At 44.8% G+C, this 21,442-nt stretch overlaps 1 protein-coding gene across 1 annotated transcript in view; it reads left to right on the plus strand.

Moving 5' to 3' along the window:
• Nucleotides 1–21,442, plus strand: part of PELP1 (proline, glutamate and leucine rich protein 1) — a 33,041-nt gene that overhangs the window by 2,790 nt on the left and 8,809 nt on the right. The window contains exons 2-5 of the mRNA XM_012449413.2: nt 11,606–11,670; nt 12,040–12,145; nt 18,036–18,185; nt 18,399–18,470. Of these exons, the coding sequence (XP_012304836.2) occupies nt 11,606–11,670; nt 12,040–12,145; nt 18,036–18,185; nt 18,399–18,470 (393 nt within the window). The remainder of the gene's footprint in view (nt 1–11,605; nt 11,671–12,039; nt 12,146–18,035; nt 18,186–18,398; nt 18,471–21,442) is intronic.

The following is a 21,442-nucleotide window of genomic DNA, read 5'->3' on the forward strand; positions in this document are numbered from 1 at the left end:
TGAACTTAGTGCGGACACCCGATCAGCATAGTGTACTACAGCCCAAAACTCCTGGACTCAAGCCATCCTCCCACCTCAACCTCCCAAGTAGCTGGGACTACAGGCATGCGCCACTGTTCCTGGCCATAGCAACAGTCTTCTAACTGATCTCCTTGCCTTCAGTTGTGCCCTCTTTAATCTCTTCTCCACACAGTAGCTGGAGTGAGCTTTCTAAAGTAAAATTCTGATCCTGTTTGCAGCTTTTAAAAATCCTTCAGCTGGCTGGGTCTGGTGGCTCACGCCTGTAATCCCAGCACTTTGGGCGACCAAGGCAGGTGGATCAACTGAGATCAGGAATTTGAGATCAGCCTGGCCAACATGGTAAACGGGCTTTCTTTCCTCAGAGCCTTTTTACTTACTGTTCTCTTGGAATCCCTCCCTGTGCAGCACTCCCAACCCCCATTCTCCTTCCCAGTCTTCTCAATTCTTTGCTTGTCCCTGCCTTTGGGATATATTTCTTGACCACCTATGATTGACTGCTCTTTATCCTACTGTCTATTTATTTCACATATACATACAGCCTCCTTCCCCACACTCAACAAGTCTTTGATTTGTTTTTGTATGTAATTTTAGAAACTTATGTAAAATTTCAGATATAAACAAATAATATTTTCACCACCCCACCCTATGCTGCCCCCATCATCCAAATTTAATTTAACAGTGAACATTTGCCAGTGTTATTTCATTCCTCCCATACTTTGACTTTTTTTTTTTTTTTTGATGGAACTTTTTTTTTCTTCTTCTTTTATTTGGAGACAGGGTCATACTCTGTAACTCAGGCTCTAGTACAGTGGCCAGATTATGGCTCACGGCAGCCTCTGCCTCAGCCTCCCAGGCTCAAGTGATCCTTCCACCTCAGCCTCCTGAGTAGCTCAGACTACAGGTGTGCCACCACCCCTGGCTAATTAAAAAAAATTTTTTTTGTAGAGATGGGGGCTCTCTGTGTTGTCCAGACTAGTCTTAAATTCTCAGGCTCAAGTCATCCTCCTGCCTTGGTCCCCAAAGTCCTGGGATTACAAAGGTGAACCACTGTGTTCAGCTTGGTGGACCTCTTTTTTTTTTTTCGAGACGGAGTCTTGCTCTGTTGCCCAGGCTTGGTGGACCATTTTTGAAAGCAAAGCCCATATATCATTTATCCTGTATGTTCTTTTGAAGGACAGAGACAATGTCTTGTTCTTTCTTCTATGCCTCAGCCTCCCAAGTAGCTGGGATTACAGGCGTGTGCCACCATGGCCAGTTAATTTTGTATTATTAGAGACAGAGTTTCACCATGTTGGTCAGGCTGGTCTCAAACTCCTGACCTCAAAAAAAAAATTTTGTTTTTGGTACAGCTCTACAAAATATGTTTGTGTTTTAAGCTAAGTGTTATTACAAGAGTTAGTTAAAAGTTAAAAACATTTAGTTGGTTCTTTTGCCCTGGAAGACCCTACAATAGGACAAGATGTGGAGGATAGTAATTCTGTACTATCCTCCACATCTGTACATGATACTTGATAATAAATCACTGTACTTTTTTTTTCTTTTTTTTGGGATGGAGTCTCACTCTGTCTCCCAGGCTAGAGTGCAATGGCACAATCTCGGCTCACTGCAACCTCTGCTTCCTGGGTTTAAGTGCTTCTCCTGCCTCAGCCTCCCGAGTAGCTAGGATTACAGGCACGTGCCACCCCATCTGGCTAATATTTGTATTTTTTTTCGTAGAGATGGGGTTTCACCATGTTGGCCAGGCTAGTCTCAAACTCCTGATCTCATGATCCACCCGCCTCGGCCTCCCAAAGTGCTGGGATTACAGGCGTGAGCTACCATGCCCAGCCAATAAATGACTGTGTTACTGGTTTATGTATTTACCGTAGTTTTCCTTTTGTCTTTTTTTTTTTTTTTTTAAGATGGAGTCTTGCTGTGTTGCCCAGGCTGGAGTGCAGTGGCACGATCTTGGCTCACTGCAACCTCCTCCTGGGTTCAAGTGATTCTCCTGCCTCAGCCTGCCACGTAGCTGGGACTACAGGCACCCGCCACCATGCCTGGTTAATTTTTTTTTTTCCTTTTTAAAGCCAGCCATCAGCTAATTTTTGTATTTTTAGTAGGGATGGGGTTTTGCCATATGGCCAGGCTGGTCTTGAACTCCTGACCTCAAGTGATCACCCCCTGCCTTGACCTCCCAGAGTGCTGGGATTACAGGCGTGAGCCACCATACCCGGCTACTTTTTGTCATATTTTAGAGTGTACTCCTACTTAAATAAAAAAATCTTCCTGCCTCAGCCTCCCAAAGTGTTGGGGTTATAGGGATGAGCCACTGCACCTGGCCTCTCTTTCTGTTGGATCATTTTCATCAGCATACAGCTCAAAACTGCTTTTAAAAAAATTACACTCCAAGGGCCAGGTGCTGTGACTCATATCTCTAATCCCAGTGCTTTGGGAGACTGAGACAGGTAGATTATTTGAGGCTGGGAGTTCAAGATCAGCCTGACCAACATGGCAAAACCTCATCTCTACTAAAAATACAAAAATTAGCTGGGTGTGGTGGCACAAGCCTGTAATCCCAGCTACTCGGGAGGCTGAAGCAGGGGAATTGCTTGAGCCTGGGAGGTGGACTTTGCAGTGAGCCGTGATTGCACCTGTGAACTCTGGCCTGGGCCACAGAGGGAGACTCTGTCTCAAAAAACAAACAAATCACCCCTCCAGCTACTGCCCCATTTGTCAGTTGTATACTTCCTTTATGGCAGAAACTCCTTAGAAGTGTTATCTGTACTTTTTATCTCTCATTCTTCTTTTAACATTACTTTGAAATAACTTTTAACATTACTTTTACAGAAAAGTTGGAACAGTATTTGAAAGAATTTCTATATACTCTTCATCCAGATTTTCTCTCACTTTTTTTTTTTTTTAGGAGTCTTGGCTCACTGCAACCTCCACCTCCCGGGTTCAAGCAATTCCCCTGCCTCAGTCTCTCAAGTAGCTGGGACTACAGGCCTGTGCCACACACTCAGCTAATTTTTGTATTTTTAGTAGAGACTGGATTTTGCTGTGTTGGCCAGGCTGGTCTTGAACTCTTGACCTCAAGTGATTGATCCACCTTGGCCTCTCAAAGTGCTGGGATTACAGGCATGAGCCGCCTCGTCCAGCTGGATTGTCCATTTTTTAAATGGGTATTTATGTTATTCTGATAATGACAGATCTCCTAAACTATTATTCTGAGAATGATAACATGAATACGCATTTAAAAATTGGAGAGTCTGGGTGAAGAGGATATAGGAATTCTTTCAAATATATTTTCTGGGTCCATTTAGGAGTAAGTTGCAGATATCATGTCCTTTTACCTTGACGTGTTTCAGTGTGTATTTCCTAAAAAACAAGGACGGATTTTCTCTTACATAACAATACTCCTTCGTCATGATCAGAGAATTAATATTGATACAATAAATTGTTTAACATGTAGATCTTTTTGAAGTTTTACCATCAGTTCTCCTAAAGACATACATCATAACAACAACAACAACAAAATTTCTAGTTCAGGATTTAATGCAGGATCACACATTACATTTAGTTTTTTTTGTTTTGCTTTTTTTTGAGACATAGTCTCACTCTGTTGCCCAGGCTGGAATGCAGTGGCGCGATCTTGGCTCACTGCGACCTCTGCCCCCTGGGTTCAAGTGACTCTTCTGCCTCAGCCTCCCAAGTAGCTGGGATTACAAGCGCCCGCTAGAACGCCTGGCTAATTTTTGTATTTTTTTTTTTTTTATTTTTTTTTTTTTAGTAGAGATGAGGTTTTGCCGTGTTGGCTAGGCTGGCAAACCTGACCTCAGATGATACACCCGCTTCGTCCTCCCAAAGTACCAGGATTACAGGCTTGAGCCACTGTGCCCGGCTTGCATTTAATTGAATGTCTTTTTAGTTTCCATTAATCTGAAATAGTTCTTCAGTCATTATCTTATGATCTTGATATTTTTAAAGAGTACCGGATAGTTATTTTGTAGGATGCCCCTCAGATTAGAATCTAATCATGAAGAAACAGCAGACAAACCAGAGATTTATGCGTTTTCAGCAAGAATACTGCAGAAATTGTCCAGGCGTGGTGGCTCATGCCTGTTATCCCAGCATGAGATTTGGAGGCCGATGGGGAAGGCCGAAGTGGGAGGATCACTTGAGTGCAGGAGTTCAAGACTAGCCTGGGCAACATGGCAAGACCCCATCGCTACAAAAAGTTTTAAAAAAACCTGCAGAAACGATGTGTCATTTTTGGTGACTCATATCAGGAGTGTGTATTCTAGGTTAAGTGGGTATCAGCCAGATTTGGTTATTGTTATAAAGGTATGATTTTTTTTCATTTGTAATTAAGTGTCTTGCGGGGAGATAATGTGAATGTCTTATGATTTGTCAACGTTTAACCCACTCGTTTTAACAACTGTTGAAAGTTCTTCCTTGAATTGTTATGATTGTTCTTCCATTGAACTCATTACATTCAGGCTTTTAGCCTAAACGCTGCCAAAACAACCCTTTGCCAGGTGAAATGGTAGCTCTTTTTTTTTTTGAGACAGAATCGTGCTCTGTTTCCCAGACTGGAGTGCAATGGCACGATCTCAGCTCACTGCAACCTCTGCCTCCTGGGTTCAAGCAATTCCCGTGCCTCAGCCTCCTGAGTAGCTGGGATTACTGGCCTGCACCACCACGCCCAGCTAATTTGTATTTTTAGTAGAGACAGGGTTTCATCATGTTGATCAAACTGGTTTTGAACTCCTGACCTTGGTATCTGCCCTCCTTGGCCTCCCAAATTGCTGGGATTACAGGCCTGAGCCACCTCGCCCAGCCCGAAATGGTAACTCTTGAAGATCACTGGTGTCCATCAAGGCATTAAGTTCAAAGGTCAATTTGAGTTGTCATATTTGACTTATCTGTACCATTTGATACAGTTGATTGTACTTTCCTTTGACTTATCTGTACCATTTCATACCTTCCTATTTAAAAAAACTGTCTTCATTTGGCTTCTGGGATCTCTCTCCTCTTTTAGTTTATTTTTTTTTTTGAGACAGGGTCTTGCTGTTGCCCAGGCTGGAGTGCAGTGGCACAATCATAGCTCACTGCAGCCTTGATCTCCCAGGCTCAAGCAGTCCTCCCTCCTCAGCCTTCTGGGTAGCTGGGATCACAGGTGTGCACCACCACATCCAACTAATTTATTTGACTTTTAGTAGAGGCGAGGTCTTGCTATGTTGCTCAGGGTGGTCTTGAATGCTTGAGCTCAAGTGTCTTCCCACCTTGGCCTCCTAAAGTACTGGGAGTACAGGCATGAGTCACCATGCCCAGCCCCTGTCCTCTCTTGATTCTCCTGTTACCACACTGGTTACTCCTTTCCAGTAAATACTGGTTCCTCCTCACCTCTGTGACCTCTGAAGGTTTGAGTGCCTACGAAGCCAGCCTTTGCACTGTTTCTCTTCTCTGTTTATACTCATTCCCTTGGTGAACTGATCCAGTCTCAAGGCCAACAACTCCAGAATTTACATCTAGCCAGGACTCCTCAGACTTGTCTACCCAGTGCCTATTTGGCATCTCCATTTTCTTGTGAAATACACATCACAGATTGAACAGATCTGAAACTGAACCCCAAAACCTGCCACTCCTGCATGATTTCCCTTCTTAGTAAATGGCAACTTCATTTTCTAGTTGCTTAGCAAAAAACCTTGGCATGGCCGGCCGCAGTGGCTCAGGCCTGAAATCCCAGCACTTTGGGAGGCTGAGGTGGGCGGGTCACAAGGTCAGGAGTTTGAGACCAGCCTGGCCAACCCTGTCTCTATTAAAAATACAAAAATTAGCTGGGTGTGGTGATGGGCGCCTTTAGTCCTGGCTCCTCTTTTCAGGAGACTGAGGCAGGAGAATCGCTTAAACCCGGGAGGCGGAGGTTACAGTGAGCTGAGATTGTGCCACTGTACTCTAACCTGGGTGACAGAGTGAGACTCTGCCTCAAAAAAAAAAAAAAAAGAAAAGAAAAGAAAACAAAAAAAACCTTGGCGTTATCTTGGACCCTTCTTTTTGTTTTCCATTCATAACCAATTTGATGTCAAATCCTGTTGGCTCTACTTTCACAATACATCCTGATTTTGACTACTTTGTATCTCCAAAACCACATTCTTCAAGCTGCATCATCATTTGCCTGGGATATTACAGTAACCTCCTACCTAATTTGTTTGCCTCTGCCTTCTCAACAAGACTACACAGTGCTGTTGATTTAAAAAACAGAAAGCAAACCAGAAGTCATGTATTGTCACCCCTCTGCTCAATTTCTCTCTCCCCCTTATGGCTTTTATCTTACTCAGAGTAACAGTTGGTAATCGCCTATATGGCTCTGCACAGTCTGGCCCCACTATCTTGACTATCATTGGTTACTCCTCTCTACCTTGCTCACTTTTCTTCAGCAACAATTTACCTCCTTGCTGTTCTTTGGAAAAACCAAGGGTGCTCTCATCTTACAGTCTTTGCTCTTTTTTTTTTTCTTTTTGAGACAGGATCTTGCTTTGTTGTTCAGGCTGGAGTGCAGTGGTGGCGATCATGGGTCACTGCAGCCTTGACTTCCCGGGCTCAAGCGACCCTCCCACCTCACCCTCCCAAGTAGCTGTGACCACAGGTGCCCACCACGCCCAGCTAATTTTCAAAAATTCTCTGTGGAGATGGGATCTCCCTAGGTTGCACAGGCTGATCTTGACTTCCTGGGCTCAAGCGATCCTCCTGCCTTATCCTCCCAGTGTTGGGATTACAGTCATGGGCCCCTTACCGAGCCTCTGTTTTTTTTTTTCTTTTCCTGGAACATTCTTTTTTATGGTTATCAGTATGCCTTTTTTAAAAATAAAAAAAAAAGCAGCTTTATTGGGCGGGTCGTGGTGGCTCACGCCTGTAATCCCAGCATTTTGGGAGGCAAAGGCAGGTTGATCACCTGAGGTCAGGAGTTCGAGACCAGCCTGACCAATATGGCGAAACCATGCTACTACACTTGGCTGATTTTTGTGTTTTTAGTAGAGACAAGGTTTTGCCATGTTGGCCAGCTGGTTTTGAACTCCTGACCTCAAGTGATCCACCCGCCTTGGCCTCCCAAAGTGCTGGGATTACAGGAGTGAAATGCTGCGCCCAGCCAGATTTTTCTTTCTTTCTTTTTTTTTTTAAGAGAGAAGATCTCACTCTTTTGTCAGACTGAAGTGTAGTAGTGTGATCATAACTCACTGTAGCCTTGAACGCCTAGATTCAAGTGATCCTTCTGTCTCAGCCCCCCAAGTAGCTGGGACTGCAGGTACATGCCACTGCACCTGACTAATTTTTAAAAATTTTTGTAGAGATGGGTCTCACTGTGTCGCCCAGGCTGGTCTGGAGCTCCTGGCCTCAAGTGATCCTCCTGTCTTGGCTTTTCAGAATTTTGAGATTATAGGCCATCACACCTGGCCAAAACAGCTTTATTGAGATATAATTCACAAATAATACAATTCACCTATTTTATTTATTGTTTTATTTTCTTATTTTTTTTTTTCTATTTTTCTTTATCTTTTTTTTTTGAGACGGAGTTTCGCTCTTGTTACCCAGGCTGGAGTGCAATGGCACAATCTCAGCTCACCGCAACCTCCGCCTCCTGGGTTCAAGCAATTCTCCTGCCTCAACCTCCTGAGTAGCTGGGACTACAGGCGCGCGCCACCATGCCCAGCTAATTTTTTGTATTTTTAGTAGAGACAGCGTTTCACCATGTTGACCAGGATGGTCTCGATCTCTTGACCTCGTGATCCACCCGCCTCGGCCTCCCAAAGTGCTGGGATTATAGGCGTGAGCCACCGCGCCCGGCCCTGTTTTATTTTCTTTTTTGAGACAGAGTCTCGCTCCGTCACCCAGGCTGAAGTGCAGTGTGATCTCGGCTCACTGCAACTTCCGCTTCCCGGGTTCAAGCAATTCTGTTTCAGCCTCCTGTGTAGCTGGGACTACAGGTGTGCACTACCACGCCTGGCTTATATTTGTATTTTTAGTAGAGACGGGGTTTCATCATGTTGGCCAGGCTGGCCTCAAACTCCTGATCTTGTGATCTGCCTACCTCAGCCTCCCAAGGTTCTGGGATTACAAGCGTAAGCCACCTCGCCCAGTCTTTTATTTTTTTTTTTCCCTAGTCGGAGTCTTGCTGTGTCACCCAGGCTAGAGTGTAGTGGCGCGATCTTGGCTCACTGCAACCTCCACCTTCCGGGTTCAGGTGATTCTGTCGGGTTCAAGGTTTGGGTTCTTTGACTTAGCAACCAGTTTTCAAGATTCATTCATGTATCAAAACTTCCATTACTTTTTTTTTGTTTAATTATGTTGGGTCTTGCTGTGTTGCCTAGGCTGGATTCAGATTCTTAGGATCAGTCAAGTGATTCTTCTGCCTCAGCCTCCCAAATAGTTGGGACTACAGGTGGGTGCCCCTGGGCCCGGCTAAAACTTCATTCCTATTTATGGCCTTTTATCCAGTATTACCCTCTTATCTGTGCTTTAACTTCCCATGGTTTTATTTACTTTTGATCAACCATGGTCTGAAAATATTACGTGGAAAATTCCAGAAATAAGTAATTTCTAAGTTTTAAATTGCATGCCATTCTGAGCAGCATGGTGGAATCTTGAGCCGTTCTGCTTCATCCTACTCGGGATATGAATCATCCTTTTGTCCAGTGTATCCATGTTGTACATGTTCCCTGGCTGAGGATCACTTCGTATCCATCTTGGTGATCAGATTGACTGTGGCGATATTGCATTGTGTATGTTCAAGTAACATTTATTTGACTAATGACCCAAAGCGTAAGAGTAGAGATGCTGGCCTATTATTATAGTTGCTTACTTTATTATTAGTGATTATTGACCTCTTACTGTGCCTAATTAATAAAATTTTTCATAGGCTTGTATATGTAGGCAAAAAAAATTAGTTTATATAGGGTTTGTTGCTATCTGAAGTTTCTGAGGTTTCGGGCACCTGCCTCGGGTTTTGGAAGCATCCCCAGCAGATGAGTGGGGGCTGCTGCACTACATTTTATCTGCTCACCAGTGGGTGGACATTTGGGTTATTTTCACATTTTGGTTATTAATAATGCTGTTATGAAAGTCCATGTACAAATTATTGTGAGGATGTACGCTTTCATTTCTCTTGGGTATATACCTAGAGTGGAATTCTGGGTCATCTTTTCACTCTATGTATAACTTTTTGAGGAACTGCCAGATTGCTTTCCAAAGTGGCTGCACCATTTTATATTTGTGGTAAATGTATGAGAGTATCAATACATCTTGTTCTCACTTTCCTTTAGGTCTCTGCTAAATGGTCTTTTTTTTTTTTTTTTTTTGAGATGGAGTCTCGCTCTGTAGCCCAGGCTGGAGTACAGTGGCGCCACATCTCGGCTCACTGCAACCTCCGCCTCCCGGTCCCGGTTCAAGCAGTTCTCCTACCTTAGCCTCCCAAGTAGCTGGGATTACAGGAACGAGCCACCATGCCCAGCTAATTTTTGTATTTTTTAGTAGAGATGGGGTTTTACCATGTTGGCCAGTCTGGTCTTGAACTCCGGACCTCATAATCTGCCCACCTCGGCCTCCCAAAGTGCTGGGATTACAGACTTGAGCCACCGTGCCCGGCCTAAATGGTCTTTTTTTTAGAGAGAAGGTCTCACTCTTTTACCCTGGCTGGAGTGTAGTAGTGTGGTCATAGCTCACTGCCTTGAACGCCTAGATTCAAGTGATCCTCTGCCTCAGTCTCCCGAGTAGCTGGGACTGCAGGCATGCATGCCAGTGCACCTAGCTAATTTAAAAAAATTTTTGGCTGGCCGCGGCAGCTCACACCTGTAATCCCAGCACTTTGGGAGGCCAAGGCAGGTGGATCACGAGGTCAAGAGATCTAGACCATCCTGGCCAACATGGTGAAACCCCATCTCTACTAAAAAATACAAAAGTTAGCTGGGTGTGGTGGCAGGCACCTGTAATCCCAGCTACTCGGGAGGCTGAGGCAGGAGAATTGCTTGAACCCGGGAGGCGGAGGTTGCAGTGAGCTGAGATGTGGCGCCACTGCACTCCTGTCTGGCGCCTGGAGACAGAGCAAGACTCTGTCTCAAAAAAAAAAAAAAAAAAAATTTTTTTTTTGTAGAGATGAGATCTCATTGTGTAGCCTAGGCTGATGTCTCACTGTGTTGCCCAGCCTGGTCTGAAACTCCTGGCCTCAAGTGATCCTCCTGCCTTGGCTTCCCAGAATTTTGGAATTGCAGGCCACCACGCCTGGCCAAAACAGCTTTATTGAGATACAATACACAAACCATATAATTCACCCGTTTTATTTATTTATTTTCAAGACAGAATCTCACTCTGTCACCCAGGCTGGAGTGCAGTGGCACGATCTCAGCTCACTGCAACCTCCGCCTCAAGGGGTTCAAGTGATTCTGCTGCCTCTGCCTCCCAAGTAGCTGGGATTACAAGCACCCGCTACCATGCCTGCTAATTTTTGTGTTATTAGTAGAGACGGGGTTTCACCATAGTGGCCAGGCTGGTGTCGAACTCCTGACCGTAGGTCATCCACCCACCTCGGCCTCCCAAAGTGCTGGGATTACAGGTGTGAGCCACTGCGTCCAGCCTAAATGGCCTTTTTAGAGATGCTTTTTGTACCCACTCTCCTACATAAAATACTGTTCCTCTTGCCTACTCTGGGCACTCCTTTCCTTCCTTACTTTACTTTCTTCTTCCTTGTAGTTCTTAACACCTCTGATATACTGTGTATTTACTTTGTCAGTTGTTTATTTTCTGTCTTCTGTAACTAGAAAATAAGCTACCTGGTGCCTAAAACAAGGTCTCACATGAAGTTTATGTCAAAGAAATATTTATTGAACAAATGAATAAACATTTCTCTCCACAAAAGGGAGAGACCTTATTAATTTTATTTAGCTCTGTTTTCCTTCACCTAACCTAGTGCATTGTGTGGTGTGTTGGAATAATGAGTGATGCATGCCGTTAGGGAGATGCGGGCGCTGTGAGAGGAGGCTGGCCGTTCGGGGCATGGAGAGGTTACTTGAGGGACTGACGAGGAAACATCTTTCATGGGCTTCCAGAATATGAGAAAAGGGGAGAACTGGAAGGAGGATTATGGTTGGTTCATCTGTGTTGGCATTTTTACAAGTTGTAAGGAAGCCAGGAATAGGAGGAGGAGGATCTGTTTGGGGTTAAAGGAAGGCTAGTGGATGACTTCAGTGTCCATTCAATAAGCATGTATGGATATCTCTTATGTTAGGTGCTTCCAGGCATTAGGAGGTGAAGCACACCCATCTTTGAAGTCTGGTCATGGGATTAGTTGGGCTGCCCTCTGTTTGGCACTATGTGGGTGGGGCGTGGGGAAAGGGATCAGGTGAAATATAACTCGAGGCAAGGCCGAGAAACAGCCTTTCCCACGGGAAAAAGGGGGAAAAGCCCAAAGCTTCTAGTGGGATGGCCTTTTGGCCTCAGAGGAGATGTGATTTCAGAAAAGCTTCATAGGCGCTAGGACAGAGAAAGGCTTGGAGAATTTTCCACATCTTTAATATCCTATTCCTGACTTGCTTCCCTGTTTTCTTTTCTCCAGAACCTTTCAGCTGTTGGGGCATTGGTGAGTCTCAGTAATGCACGTCTCAGTTCCATCAAAACTCGGTAAGTCTTTGGCCCTGTTTTTCCTCCAGGGGCATGTTCCCTTAGGAAGTGGGCATATGTACATCTTTCTTTTCACTGTCATGACTCCCTGGATTCAATTCCTAAGAGTGTGGAGAGTTTCATTCCTTTTGTGAGCTCACTTGATTTGAACCCTACCTTTTCCAGTTCCCAGATGTCCTGTCCCCCTGGGGTTACCTCTGCACCCTTTCTTTGCTTCTCCCACCTCACTCCAAGTATTTCAGAAGTTAGAAACCATGGTGATCTGGGGAGTGAAGTCTTGCTATAGCCCAGTGAGAATGAAAGAGTCATCAGTAACTTTCTCTGAAGTCTAGCCTCCACCCACTTACCATGACTCTTCTTTCTTTGAAGGTTTGAGGGCCTGTGTCTGCTGTCCCTGCTGGTAGGGGAGAGCCCCACAGAGCTATTCCAGCAGCACTGTGTGTCTTGGCTTCGGAGCATTCAGCAGGTGTTACAGGTGAGGATTCAGCTGCTGCCCCACTTCCTCCTCCCCCTTATTCTCCATCTTGGGTGTGGTATATTCTTTCCAACTTGAACATTTAGTTCTGAGGACAGAATAATTGGAAACAGTTCCCTGATAGTGGGGAGGATAAGCTTCAAGTAGAAACTTTTTTTTTTTTTTGAGATGGAGCCTCACTCTGTCACCAGGCTGGAGTGCAATGGCATGATCTTGGCTCACTACAACCTCTGCCTCCTGGGTTCAAGTGATTCTCCTGCCTCAGCCTCCTGAGTAGCTGGGATTACAGGCCCCTGCCACCACTTGCAGCTAATTTTTGTATTTTTGGTAGAGACTGGGTTTTGCCATGTTGGCCAGGCTGGTCTCAAATGCCCGACTTCAAGTGATCCACCTGCCTCAGCCTCCCAAAGTGCTGGGATTACAGGTGTGAGCCACTGTGCCCCGCCTATATATATATATATTTATTTATTTCAGTAGTTTTGGGGGAACAAGTGGTGTTTGGTTACATAGATAAGTTCTCTAGTGGTGATTTCTGAGATTTTGGTCTATGTGCCTATTTTTATATCGAAATCTTGCTGTTTTTGTAACTATAGCCTTGAATATTTTGAAGTCAGGTAATGTGATGCCTCCAGATTTGTTCTTTTTGCTTAGCCTTGCTTTGGCTTTGTGGGATCTTTTTTGGTTCCATAGTATGAATTTTTGGATTGTTTTTTCTAGTTCTGTGAAGATTGATGGTGGTATTTTGGTGAGAATTGAATTTGTAGATTGCTTTTGGCAGCATGGTCATTTGCACAATATTGATTCTACCCATTTTTGAGCGTGGGATGTGTTTCCATTTGTTTCTGTTGTCTACGATTTCTTTTAGCAGTGTTTTGTAGTTTTTCCTTGTAGAGGTCTTTCACCTCCTTGGTTAGGGATATTCCTAAGCATTTTATTTTATTTTTTGCAGCTGTTGTAAAAACGTTGCGTTCTTGATTCCATGCTCAGCTTGGTTGCTCTTGGTGTATAGCAGTGCTGCTGATGTGTATACATTGATTTTGTATCCTGAAACTTTACTGGATTCATTTATTAGATCTAGGAGCTTTTTGGATGAGTCTTTAGGGTTTTCTAGGTATATGGTCATTATCATTGATAAATAGCGACAGTTTGACTTCCTCTTTACCGATTTAGATACCCTTTATTTCTTTTTTCTTTTTTTTCTTTTTAAGATGGAGTCTCTCACTCTGTTGTCCAGGCACAATCTTGGCTCACTGCAACCTCTGCCTCTTGGGTTAAAGCAATTCTCCTGCCTCAGCCTCCCAGGTAGCTGGGATTACAGGCACCTGCTATCCCCACCTGTATAACTTTTGTATTTTTAGTAGAGACCGGGTTTCGCCATGTTGGCCAGGCTGGTCTCGAACTCCTGACCTCAGGTGATCTGCCTGCCTTGGCCTCACTAAGTGCTAGGATAAAAGGCATGAGCCACTGCACCTGGCCTAGATGCTCTTTATTTCTTTCTCTTGTCTGATTGCTCTGGCTAGGACTTCCAGTACTATGTTGAATAGAAGTGATGAAACTGGGCATCCTTGTCTTGTTCCAGTTCTCAATGGGAATGCTTTCAGCTTTTTCCTCTTCACTATAAGGTTGTGGGTTTGTCATACTTTGTTACTCTTTTAACCATTTTAATTTTTTCCCCTACTTTTATATCCTTCGATAAGGTCTCCACATAGTTATTTAACAAGCATTTTCTGAACACAAATGGCAGGCTATGTACCAAGCTCTAGGGAGACAGTGAGATGTACATGGACCCTTTTTCATGGTGCTCAGAGTCTAGCACTTTTTCTATGAAGTAAATGTTTACAGATAAGAAATGCTTTAGGCTTTTTGAGCCACATATGGTTTTTGTTGTATATTGTTTGTTTTCCAACCCTTTAAGATGTAAAAGCCATTCTTAATTTGTGGGCCATGCAAAAACAGGCACCCATAGACCATCATTTGCTGATCCCTGTTCTAGTTGAAGATACTTTAATTGAATAATTACATAAATGAAGGTGAACTGTTAAGCTGAGGTAGGTACTATGGAGGTAAGGACTATAGTTCTCTGAGAACATGTAATGGGAGAATCTGACCTCATTTGGCGTAGTGTGGACAGTAGTGATCAGGACCAGCAGTCTAGGGAGGGCTTTTCTGAACTGCTGAATAGGAGTTAATTGGGCTAAGAGAGTGTTCTAAGTGTGCAAAAGCCCTGAGAGGAGAGGAGTGTGGCCTGCTTGAGGAATCCCAGCATGTGGCTAGAATTGATAAGATGTGTCTGGGAAGATAGGGAGACTGGGGACCACCAAGTCATGTATGGCCTTGTGTACCATGCTAAGGATTTTGACTTTTGTTCTTGGAGCAGTGGCAACTCATGGGAGGTTTTTTTTTTTTTAAACGGAGTGTTACTCTTGTTGCCCAGGCTGGAGGGCAGTGGGGATATTTCAGCTCATTGCCTCCTCTGCCTCATGCGTTCAAGGGATTCTCCTGCCTCAGCCTCCTAAGTAGCTGGAATTAAGTGCCCACCACCACGCCCTGCTCATTTTGGTATTTTTAATAGAGATGGGGTTTCACCATGTTGGCTAGGCTGGTCTTCAACTCCTGACCTCAGGTGATCCACCTACCTCAGCCTCCCAAAGTGCTGGGATTACAGGCGTGAGCCACCGAGCCCAGCTCATGGAAGGTTTTAAGCAGGGATGAGGAGGTGGTGGTGGTAATTGAAAATATCTCTTTGCTGCAGGCGTGGTGGCTTACGCCTGTAATCCCAGCACTTTGGGAGGCTGAGGTGGGCCGATCACCTGAGGTCAGGAACTTGAGACCAGCCTGGCCAACATGGTGAAACCCTGTCTCTACTAAAAATACAAAAATTAGCCTGGCATGGTGGCGGGTGCGTGTAATACCAGCTACTTGGGAGGCCGAGGTGGGAGAATCACTTGAACCCGGGAGGTGGAGGTTACAGTGAGCCAAGATTGCACTGCTGCTTTCCAGCCTGAGTGACAGAGCGAGATTCTGGCTCCCTTGTGGATAGTAGATTAGAAAGGAACACAATGGAAGCAGAAAGACCATGTAGATGGCTACTAAAGTAATCTAGGAGAACGTTCACAGTAGCATGGACTAGGGCAGTAGAACTGATACGGGTATAGGTTTGAGAGAGATTTAGTGTCAGAGTGGCAGATGCTGAGGATAGATTAGCATCAAGTAGAACACATGGCCAGAATACCATGGCTATGGCCTTGAGCATTTGGTAGAAGCACCCTTAGTAAGTATCCACCTGATCTGGCATCAGTGGAAATGGCCAGGCATTTCAGTGTAGGCTTGAGGGTTCAGTGAGTGGAGGCTTTAGTTGTCTTTTTTTTTTTTTTTGAGATGGTGTCTAGCTCTTGTCAGGCTGGAGTGCAGTGGTGTGGTCTCGGCTCACTGCAACCTCAGCCTCCCAGGTTCAAGCGATTCTTCTGCCTCAGCCTCCGAAGTAGCTGGGATTACAGGCACCATCACCAAGCCTGGCTAATTTTTGTATTTTTAGTAGAAATGGGGTTTCACCATGTTGGCCAGGCTGATCTTGAACTCCTGGCCTTATGTGATCTGCCCACCTCGGCCTCACAAAGTGCTGGGATTACAGGTATGAGCCACTGAGCCCAGCCGTTTTTTTGTTCTTTTTTAGACAGGGTCTCATTGTGTCCCCCAGGCTGGAATGTAGTGATGTGACCCTGGCTCACTGCAGCCTTGAACTCTTGTGCTCACATCAGTCCCCCCACCATGCCTCCCAGTGGCTGCGACTATAGGCACGCACCCCTATGCCCTGCTAATTTAAAACAATTTTTTGTACAGATGAGGTCTTACTATGTTGCCCAGGCTGGTCTCAAACTCCTAGAATCAAGCAATCCTCCCACCTTGGCCTCCCAAAGTGTTGGGATTGCAGCTGTCAGCCACCGTGCCTGGCCTGGCATATTTTACTAGGGGAAGAGTCTTCAGTGTTTAAATGACAGTTGAAGCTGAGGATGAGTTTATAAAAATTAGCCCTTTTATGGACTGGATTTTAATGCACACCACACTTAATGGTCAGGTAGAGGAAGATGAACTTACAAAGGAGACTGAGACAGACCAACAGAAAGAAGAAGATAACCAGGACTGTGGGCTGGAGGGGCCAAGTGAAGACTACTTGAGGGAAGAGGGGGGAGTTGTTTCTGTGTGTGCCTCCCTGAGGTGGAACAAGATGTAGACTGAGAATTGTTGATAAGATTAGCAACATGGGTTGTAAGACCGTAGTGAAAGTGGTTTTGCTAGAGCAGAGGACACGGAAGCCAGACTGGTGTGGGATGAGAAGCAAGTGGGAGAAGGGAAATGGAAGTAGGGAAGATAGGAAATCCTTTCAAGATGCTGGGCTCTAATGATGAGGGAGAGAAATTGGGTGATTACTGGGATTTAACAAGTGAAGTATGGGCTCAAGAAAAGACTTGTTAAGATGGGAAAGACTTGAGCTGTATAAATGTCAGTGGGAAGAGTCCGTGTGATAGGGACTGGTTGGAAATTCAGGAGAGAGAAAGCTAGTGAGTGTGTAAGGTTCTAAGAGGAAGGAGGGGACAGTGCTTAAGGCTTAGTGGAGGGACAGTCTTTGGGTAGGAGGAGGGCAGCAGAGGGTGGATAGGATGAAGATGAAGTTTCAAGATTTGGGAGTGGAAAGCGAAGGCTGTTTTATTAGGTTGGTGTAAAAGTAGTTGCAGTTTTTACAGTTATTTTAAATTATCTCTGGGCTTCACTTTTCTCTGTGTAGTTATAGGCAAGGTTAAACAGAGGTAACAGTGGTGGGAGAAGCTGCAATTTGGAAGTTCGAGGAGAAAATTTAAGTAGCAGAATTAACCAGAGAAAAATGCAGTAGGATACTGGACAATGATGAGGGCCTATGTATACTTGGTAGGCCTGCCTCATAAGTAGTTCTGCTCTATAAGTATTCTCTTTTTTTTTTTTGACACATGACCTCCTCTGCTTTTTCCTTAGTTACATGTTAGTTTTCCAAGGAAGTCCTTTTAAATCCAAATCGTTTTTTTCTCCATGAGTTCCAGCATGGGTTTGAGCCAGCTAGTAACAACCTCGAAGAGATGGGGCAGTTTCATTATGGCTGAGACTTTTTTTTCAGCCTGAAAAGTGCTCTTCTCCCATTCTAGCAGGGAATGATAGTATGAGATCATCAGAAAATTCGTCCAGGGTTGCAGTGAGCTGAGATTGTGCCACTGCACTCCAGACTGGCTGACAGAGTGAGACCCTGTCTCAAACAAAGAAAAAAAAGGCCGGGTACTCGGCACTGTGGGTTACGCCTGTAATCCTAGCACTTTGGGAGGCTGAGGCAGGCGGATTACCTGAGGCCCAGAGTTCAAGACCAGCCTGGCCAACATGGCAAAACCCTGTCTCTACTAAAAATAAGAAAATTAGCCAGGCATGATGGCCCACACCTGTAATCCCAGCTACTCCGAAGGCTGAGGCAGGAAAATTGCTTGAACCCAGGAGTCGGAGGTTGCAATGAGCTGAGATTGTACCACTGCACTCCAGCCTGGGAGACAGAGCAAGACTCTGTCTCAAAAAAAAGAAAACTCTCCAGTTAATCAGATCTTTAAGGTATAGCTTTGTTATTTTTTTCCCCACACAAATTCTTAGGACCCCAGATCCCCTTAATAGTAAAATGTAAATACACGTCCTTTCTGTAGACAGAGATGCTACTCTGGGATACTCCGTGTCTCCATGCCCTCTTTTCCTCCAGGTAGTAGCTTGGATGGCATACTGACATTAACTGTGGCATTTCTAGAAACGTTGTTTTGCTGTGCCTCCTGCTGCTCTTTGGTGACAATCAAGGTGAGGCTGGAAGCATGACATGTGTTTTCTTTAGTCCCAGGACCCGCCTCCCACAATGGAGCTGGCCGTGGCTGTCCTGAGGGACCTCCTCCGCTATGCAGCCCAGCTGCCTGCACTGTTCCGGGACATCTCCATGAACCACCTCCCTGGCCTTCTCACTTCCCTGCTGGGCCTCAGGCCAGAGGTAAGACCATCGTCCCCCGCAGTCCTCACCTTCAATCACTGTTTAATTGTCTGATGGAAGAGGCTGGGGAATAGAATTGAAGAAGTGAGAAGAGGGAGGGGCCAAGAAAAAGTGATGTCTGGAGAAGGGCCCTTCCGGGGTATGAGGGGAGGAGATGGAATATGGCGACATTGTGCTCTTGGCCTCTCGTTTCTCCCTTTATTTTTCCTATAGTGTGAGCAGTCAGCGCTGGAAGGAATGAAGGCTTGTATGACATATTTCCCTCGGGCTTGTGGTTCTCTCAAAGTAAGTATTTATGCACTCTCCCCACAATTGTAAGCCTTGAGAGCCCTTACCTCAGATTCCCGTCTTGAGATTCCTAAGCACCTATCTTCTGATTATCCTTCTAAAGTTACCTATCTCCACTACACTTCTACCACTTTATAGCACTTAACTCATTTAATCCTCATTTTTTCAAAGAAATTGGACTCGAGAACCTTGCCTAAGATCATCAGGCATTGGAAGCTGTATCTGTTTGATGCCAAAGCCAGGCTGTGAACCATGAGCCCCTTCCTTTTTCTGTCTCGCCTTTTCTGTATCTCTTAGAATGCCCTGCCCACTTTTCTACCATCCTATCTTTTTTTTGAGACATGGTCTCGCTCTGTTGCCCAGGCTGGGGTACAGTGGCATACACTTGGCTCACTGTAGCCTTGACCTCCTGGGGTCAAGCAGTTCTCCCACCTTAGCCTCCCAAGTAGCTGGGACTACGGCGTTCACTACCATTCCCAGCTAATTATTAAATTATTTGGAGAGATGGGGGTCTCACTATGTTATCCGGGCTGATCTTGAACTCCTAACCTCAAGTGATCCTCCTGCCTCAGCTTCCCAAAGTGCTGGGATTATAGGTGTGAGCCACTGTGCCTGGCCCCCTTTCTATCTTACTTTATTCTTTTTTATTTTTTTAATTTTTGACCTTCAGCCAACTTACATCGTATTTTATTTTATTTATTTATTTATTTTTGAGACAGAGTCTCACTGTTGCCAGGCTGGAGTGCAGTGGCGTGATCTCGGCTCACTGCAACCTTCGCCTCCCAGGTTCAGGTGATTCTTCTGCCTCAGCCTCTCCAGTAGCTGGGACTAGAGTCATGCTCCATCACACCCAGCTAATTTTTGTATTTTTAGTAGAGACGGGGTTTCACCATATTGGCCAGGATGGTCTCAATCTCTTGACCTCATGATCCGCCCACCTCAACCTCCCAAAATGCTGGGATTACAGGTGTGAGCCACTGTGCCTGGCCATTTTATTCTTTTTTTATTTTGAGACAGAGTCTCTGTTGCCCAGACTGGAGTGCAATGGCGTGATCTTGGCTCACTACAAGCTCCACCTCCCAGGTTCAAGTGATTCTTGTGCCTCTGTCTCTGAGTAGCTGGGATTACAGATGTGTGCCACCATGCCCAGCTAATTTTTGTAATTTTATTAGAGACAGGGTATTGCCATGTTGGCCAGGCTGGTCTTGAACTTCTGGCCTCATGTGATCCACCTGCCTCAGCCTCCTAAAGTGCTGGGATTATAGGCATGAGCCAGCCGTGTTTCTGGCCTTCAGTTTATTCTTGAAGCTCTTGTAATTTTCTCCGGGAATGCTTCCTGACCAATCACTTCCCTAGGACAACTCCTCCAACACCTCTTTCTGCATATATTCCTGTTTGAGCTCCCTCTGTCACTTCCTGATCCCTTTCTCCAAGTTGTCATGACACATATAAGGAGACTGTACAACAGAGCTTCAGTAGGTCAGATAGGCAGGTCAGGATGTATGTGTGTCAGGTGATGGAGTAGGTCAGGAAAAGAATTACAGTTGTGATTTTATGGAGATACAATAATAAGCATGAGTGGTTTACAAATTCTACCAAAGCAGTAACAGTTAAACAGCCATTTGCAATTGGTACATTTGTTGTTTGCAGTATACTCGGATGCCAGCTATACCTAAGAACAAGTAGGTGTCCCCCTGTAGATTAAATGTTTTCCCTTATTTTGTTATATTCATCATTGGTTTGACAATCTCTAGAGAGCTGGAATTTGTGGCAAATTAGTACTTTTTTTTTGTTTAACTGGTGGAGTTAACTGTTTTGGCCATTGGTATTGCCAGTCAACGGGGAGTTTGCCATTCGGGTTGCCTTGAAAGTGAGATTATGTGGTTCTGTGACCAACGCAAGAAAGTAAGCTCTGAAGAGAACTGGTCTTTAGTGGATGCCACTGTGCCAGTCACTCTCCTGAGTGTCTAAGGTATGTTGTCTCATTTTATCGTTGTAATTATTCTGTGTAGTTGGTATCGTTGCATTCTACAGAGGAGAAAACCAGCTGAGAGGGACTTAGTGACGTACCCCTAGGTTATATTATCTGGTAATTGTAAAACCAGGGCAGATAGTAACTCTGATCAGTCGTTAATGGCTGTGTAGCTCACTGGCCTGGGAAGGACCATGAATCAGAGTTCTGCCGGCATGAGCGCTGTGATCAGGCAGTGGTGCCTGCAGTGGCTTTAGTAACTGGTTACTTGAGGTGTTTGAAAAGTGCCTGAGTAGATGCTAGTTCTAATTGAGCATGGGGTTGTGTCCTTGCTGATTCCTGTTTTCATGTGAATGCCACTAATCACAGCTAATAGAATCTTTGGGTAGGCAGGGCTGGACTTTTTGTCAAGGAGGTATTTAGAGTGACTCAGGGATTTTATTAAAGATGAGCAGAGGTTTTTTACTGAGGTTTTGCTAGGTTTCGTAAAAACTGGTTATCTTGTCAAATGTCCTGTAAGTTAACCTCTCAAATGACACAGGCCAGCAGTTTGTCCTTGAACAAAAGATTGGTTTTACTGCAAGAGTCTATTTTGATTCAGTTCTGTTTGGTATTATCTTTATCTACCTGCATCCCCTCATGAAAGTGGAGGGGAAACTGAGGGTCACCTACAGGGTGGAAGTATGAATAGTAATAGTTAAGGAGACTCAAATGTTAAGTGTTCTGCTGTTGCCTCCTTATTTTCAGTGTGAGAAGTCAGGAGAATTTATCTACAATTCACAACCTTTTGTCAATTGAACTTAAGGCCTGTTATTTTGAGTACTCTTTCCAAACTAACAGATGTTCCTGTGTCCTTCCAGTAAGTATCTACCTTTATTTCCCTAAGAATAAAGTATCATCTGCCAGGAGTTTGAGACCAGCCTGCCCGAAGTGGTGAAACCCCGCCTCAACCAAAAATACAAAAATATTAGCCTAGTAGGGTGGTGCATGCCTGTGG

Source organism: Aotus nancymaae, unplaced genomic scaffold (genome assembly GCF_030222135.1).
Source record: "Aotus nancymaae isolate 86718 unplaced genomic scaffold, 86718_ANA_hifiasm-v0.15.2.pri h1tg000072l, whole genome shotgun sequence".
Lineage (NCBI taxonomy): Eukaryota > Metazoa > Chordata > Mammalia > Primates > Aotidae > Aotus > Aotus nancymaae.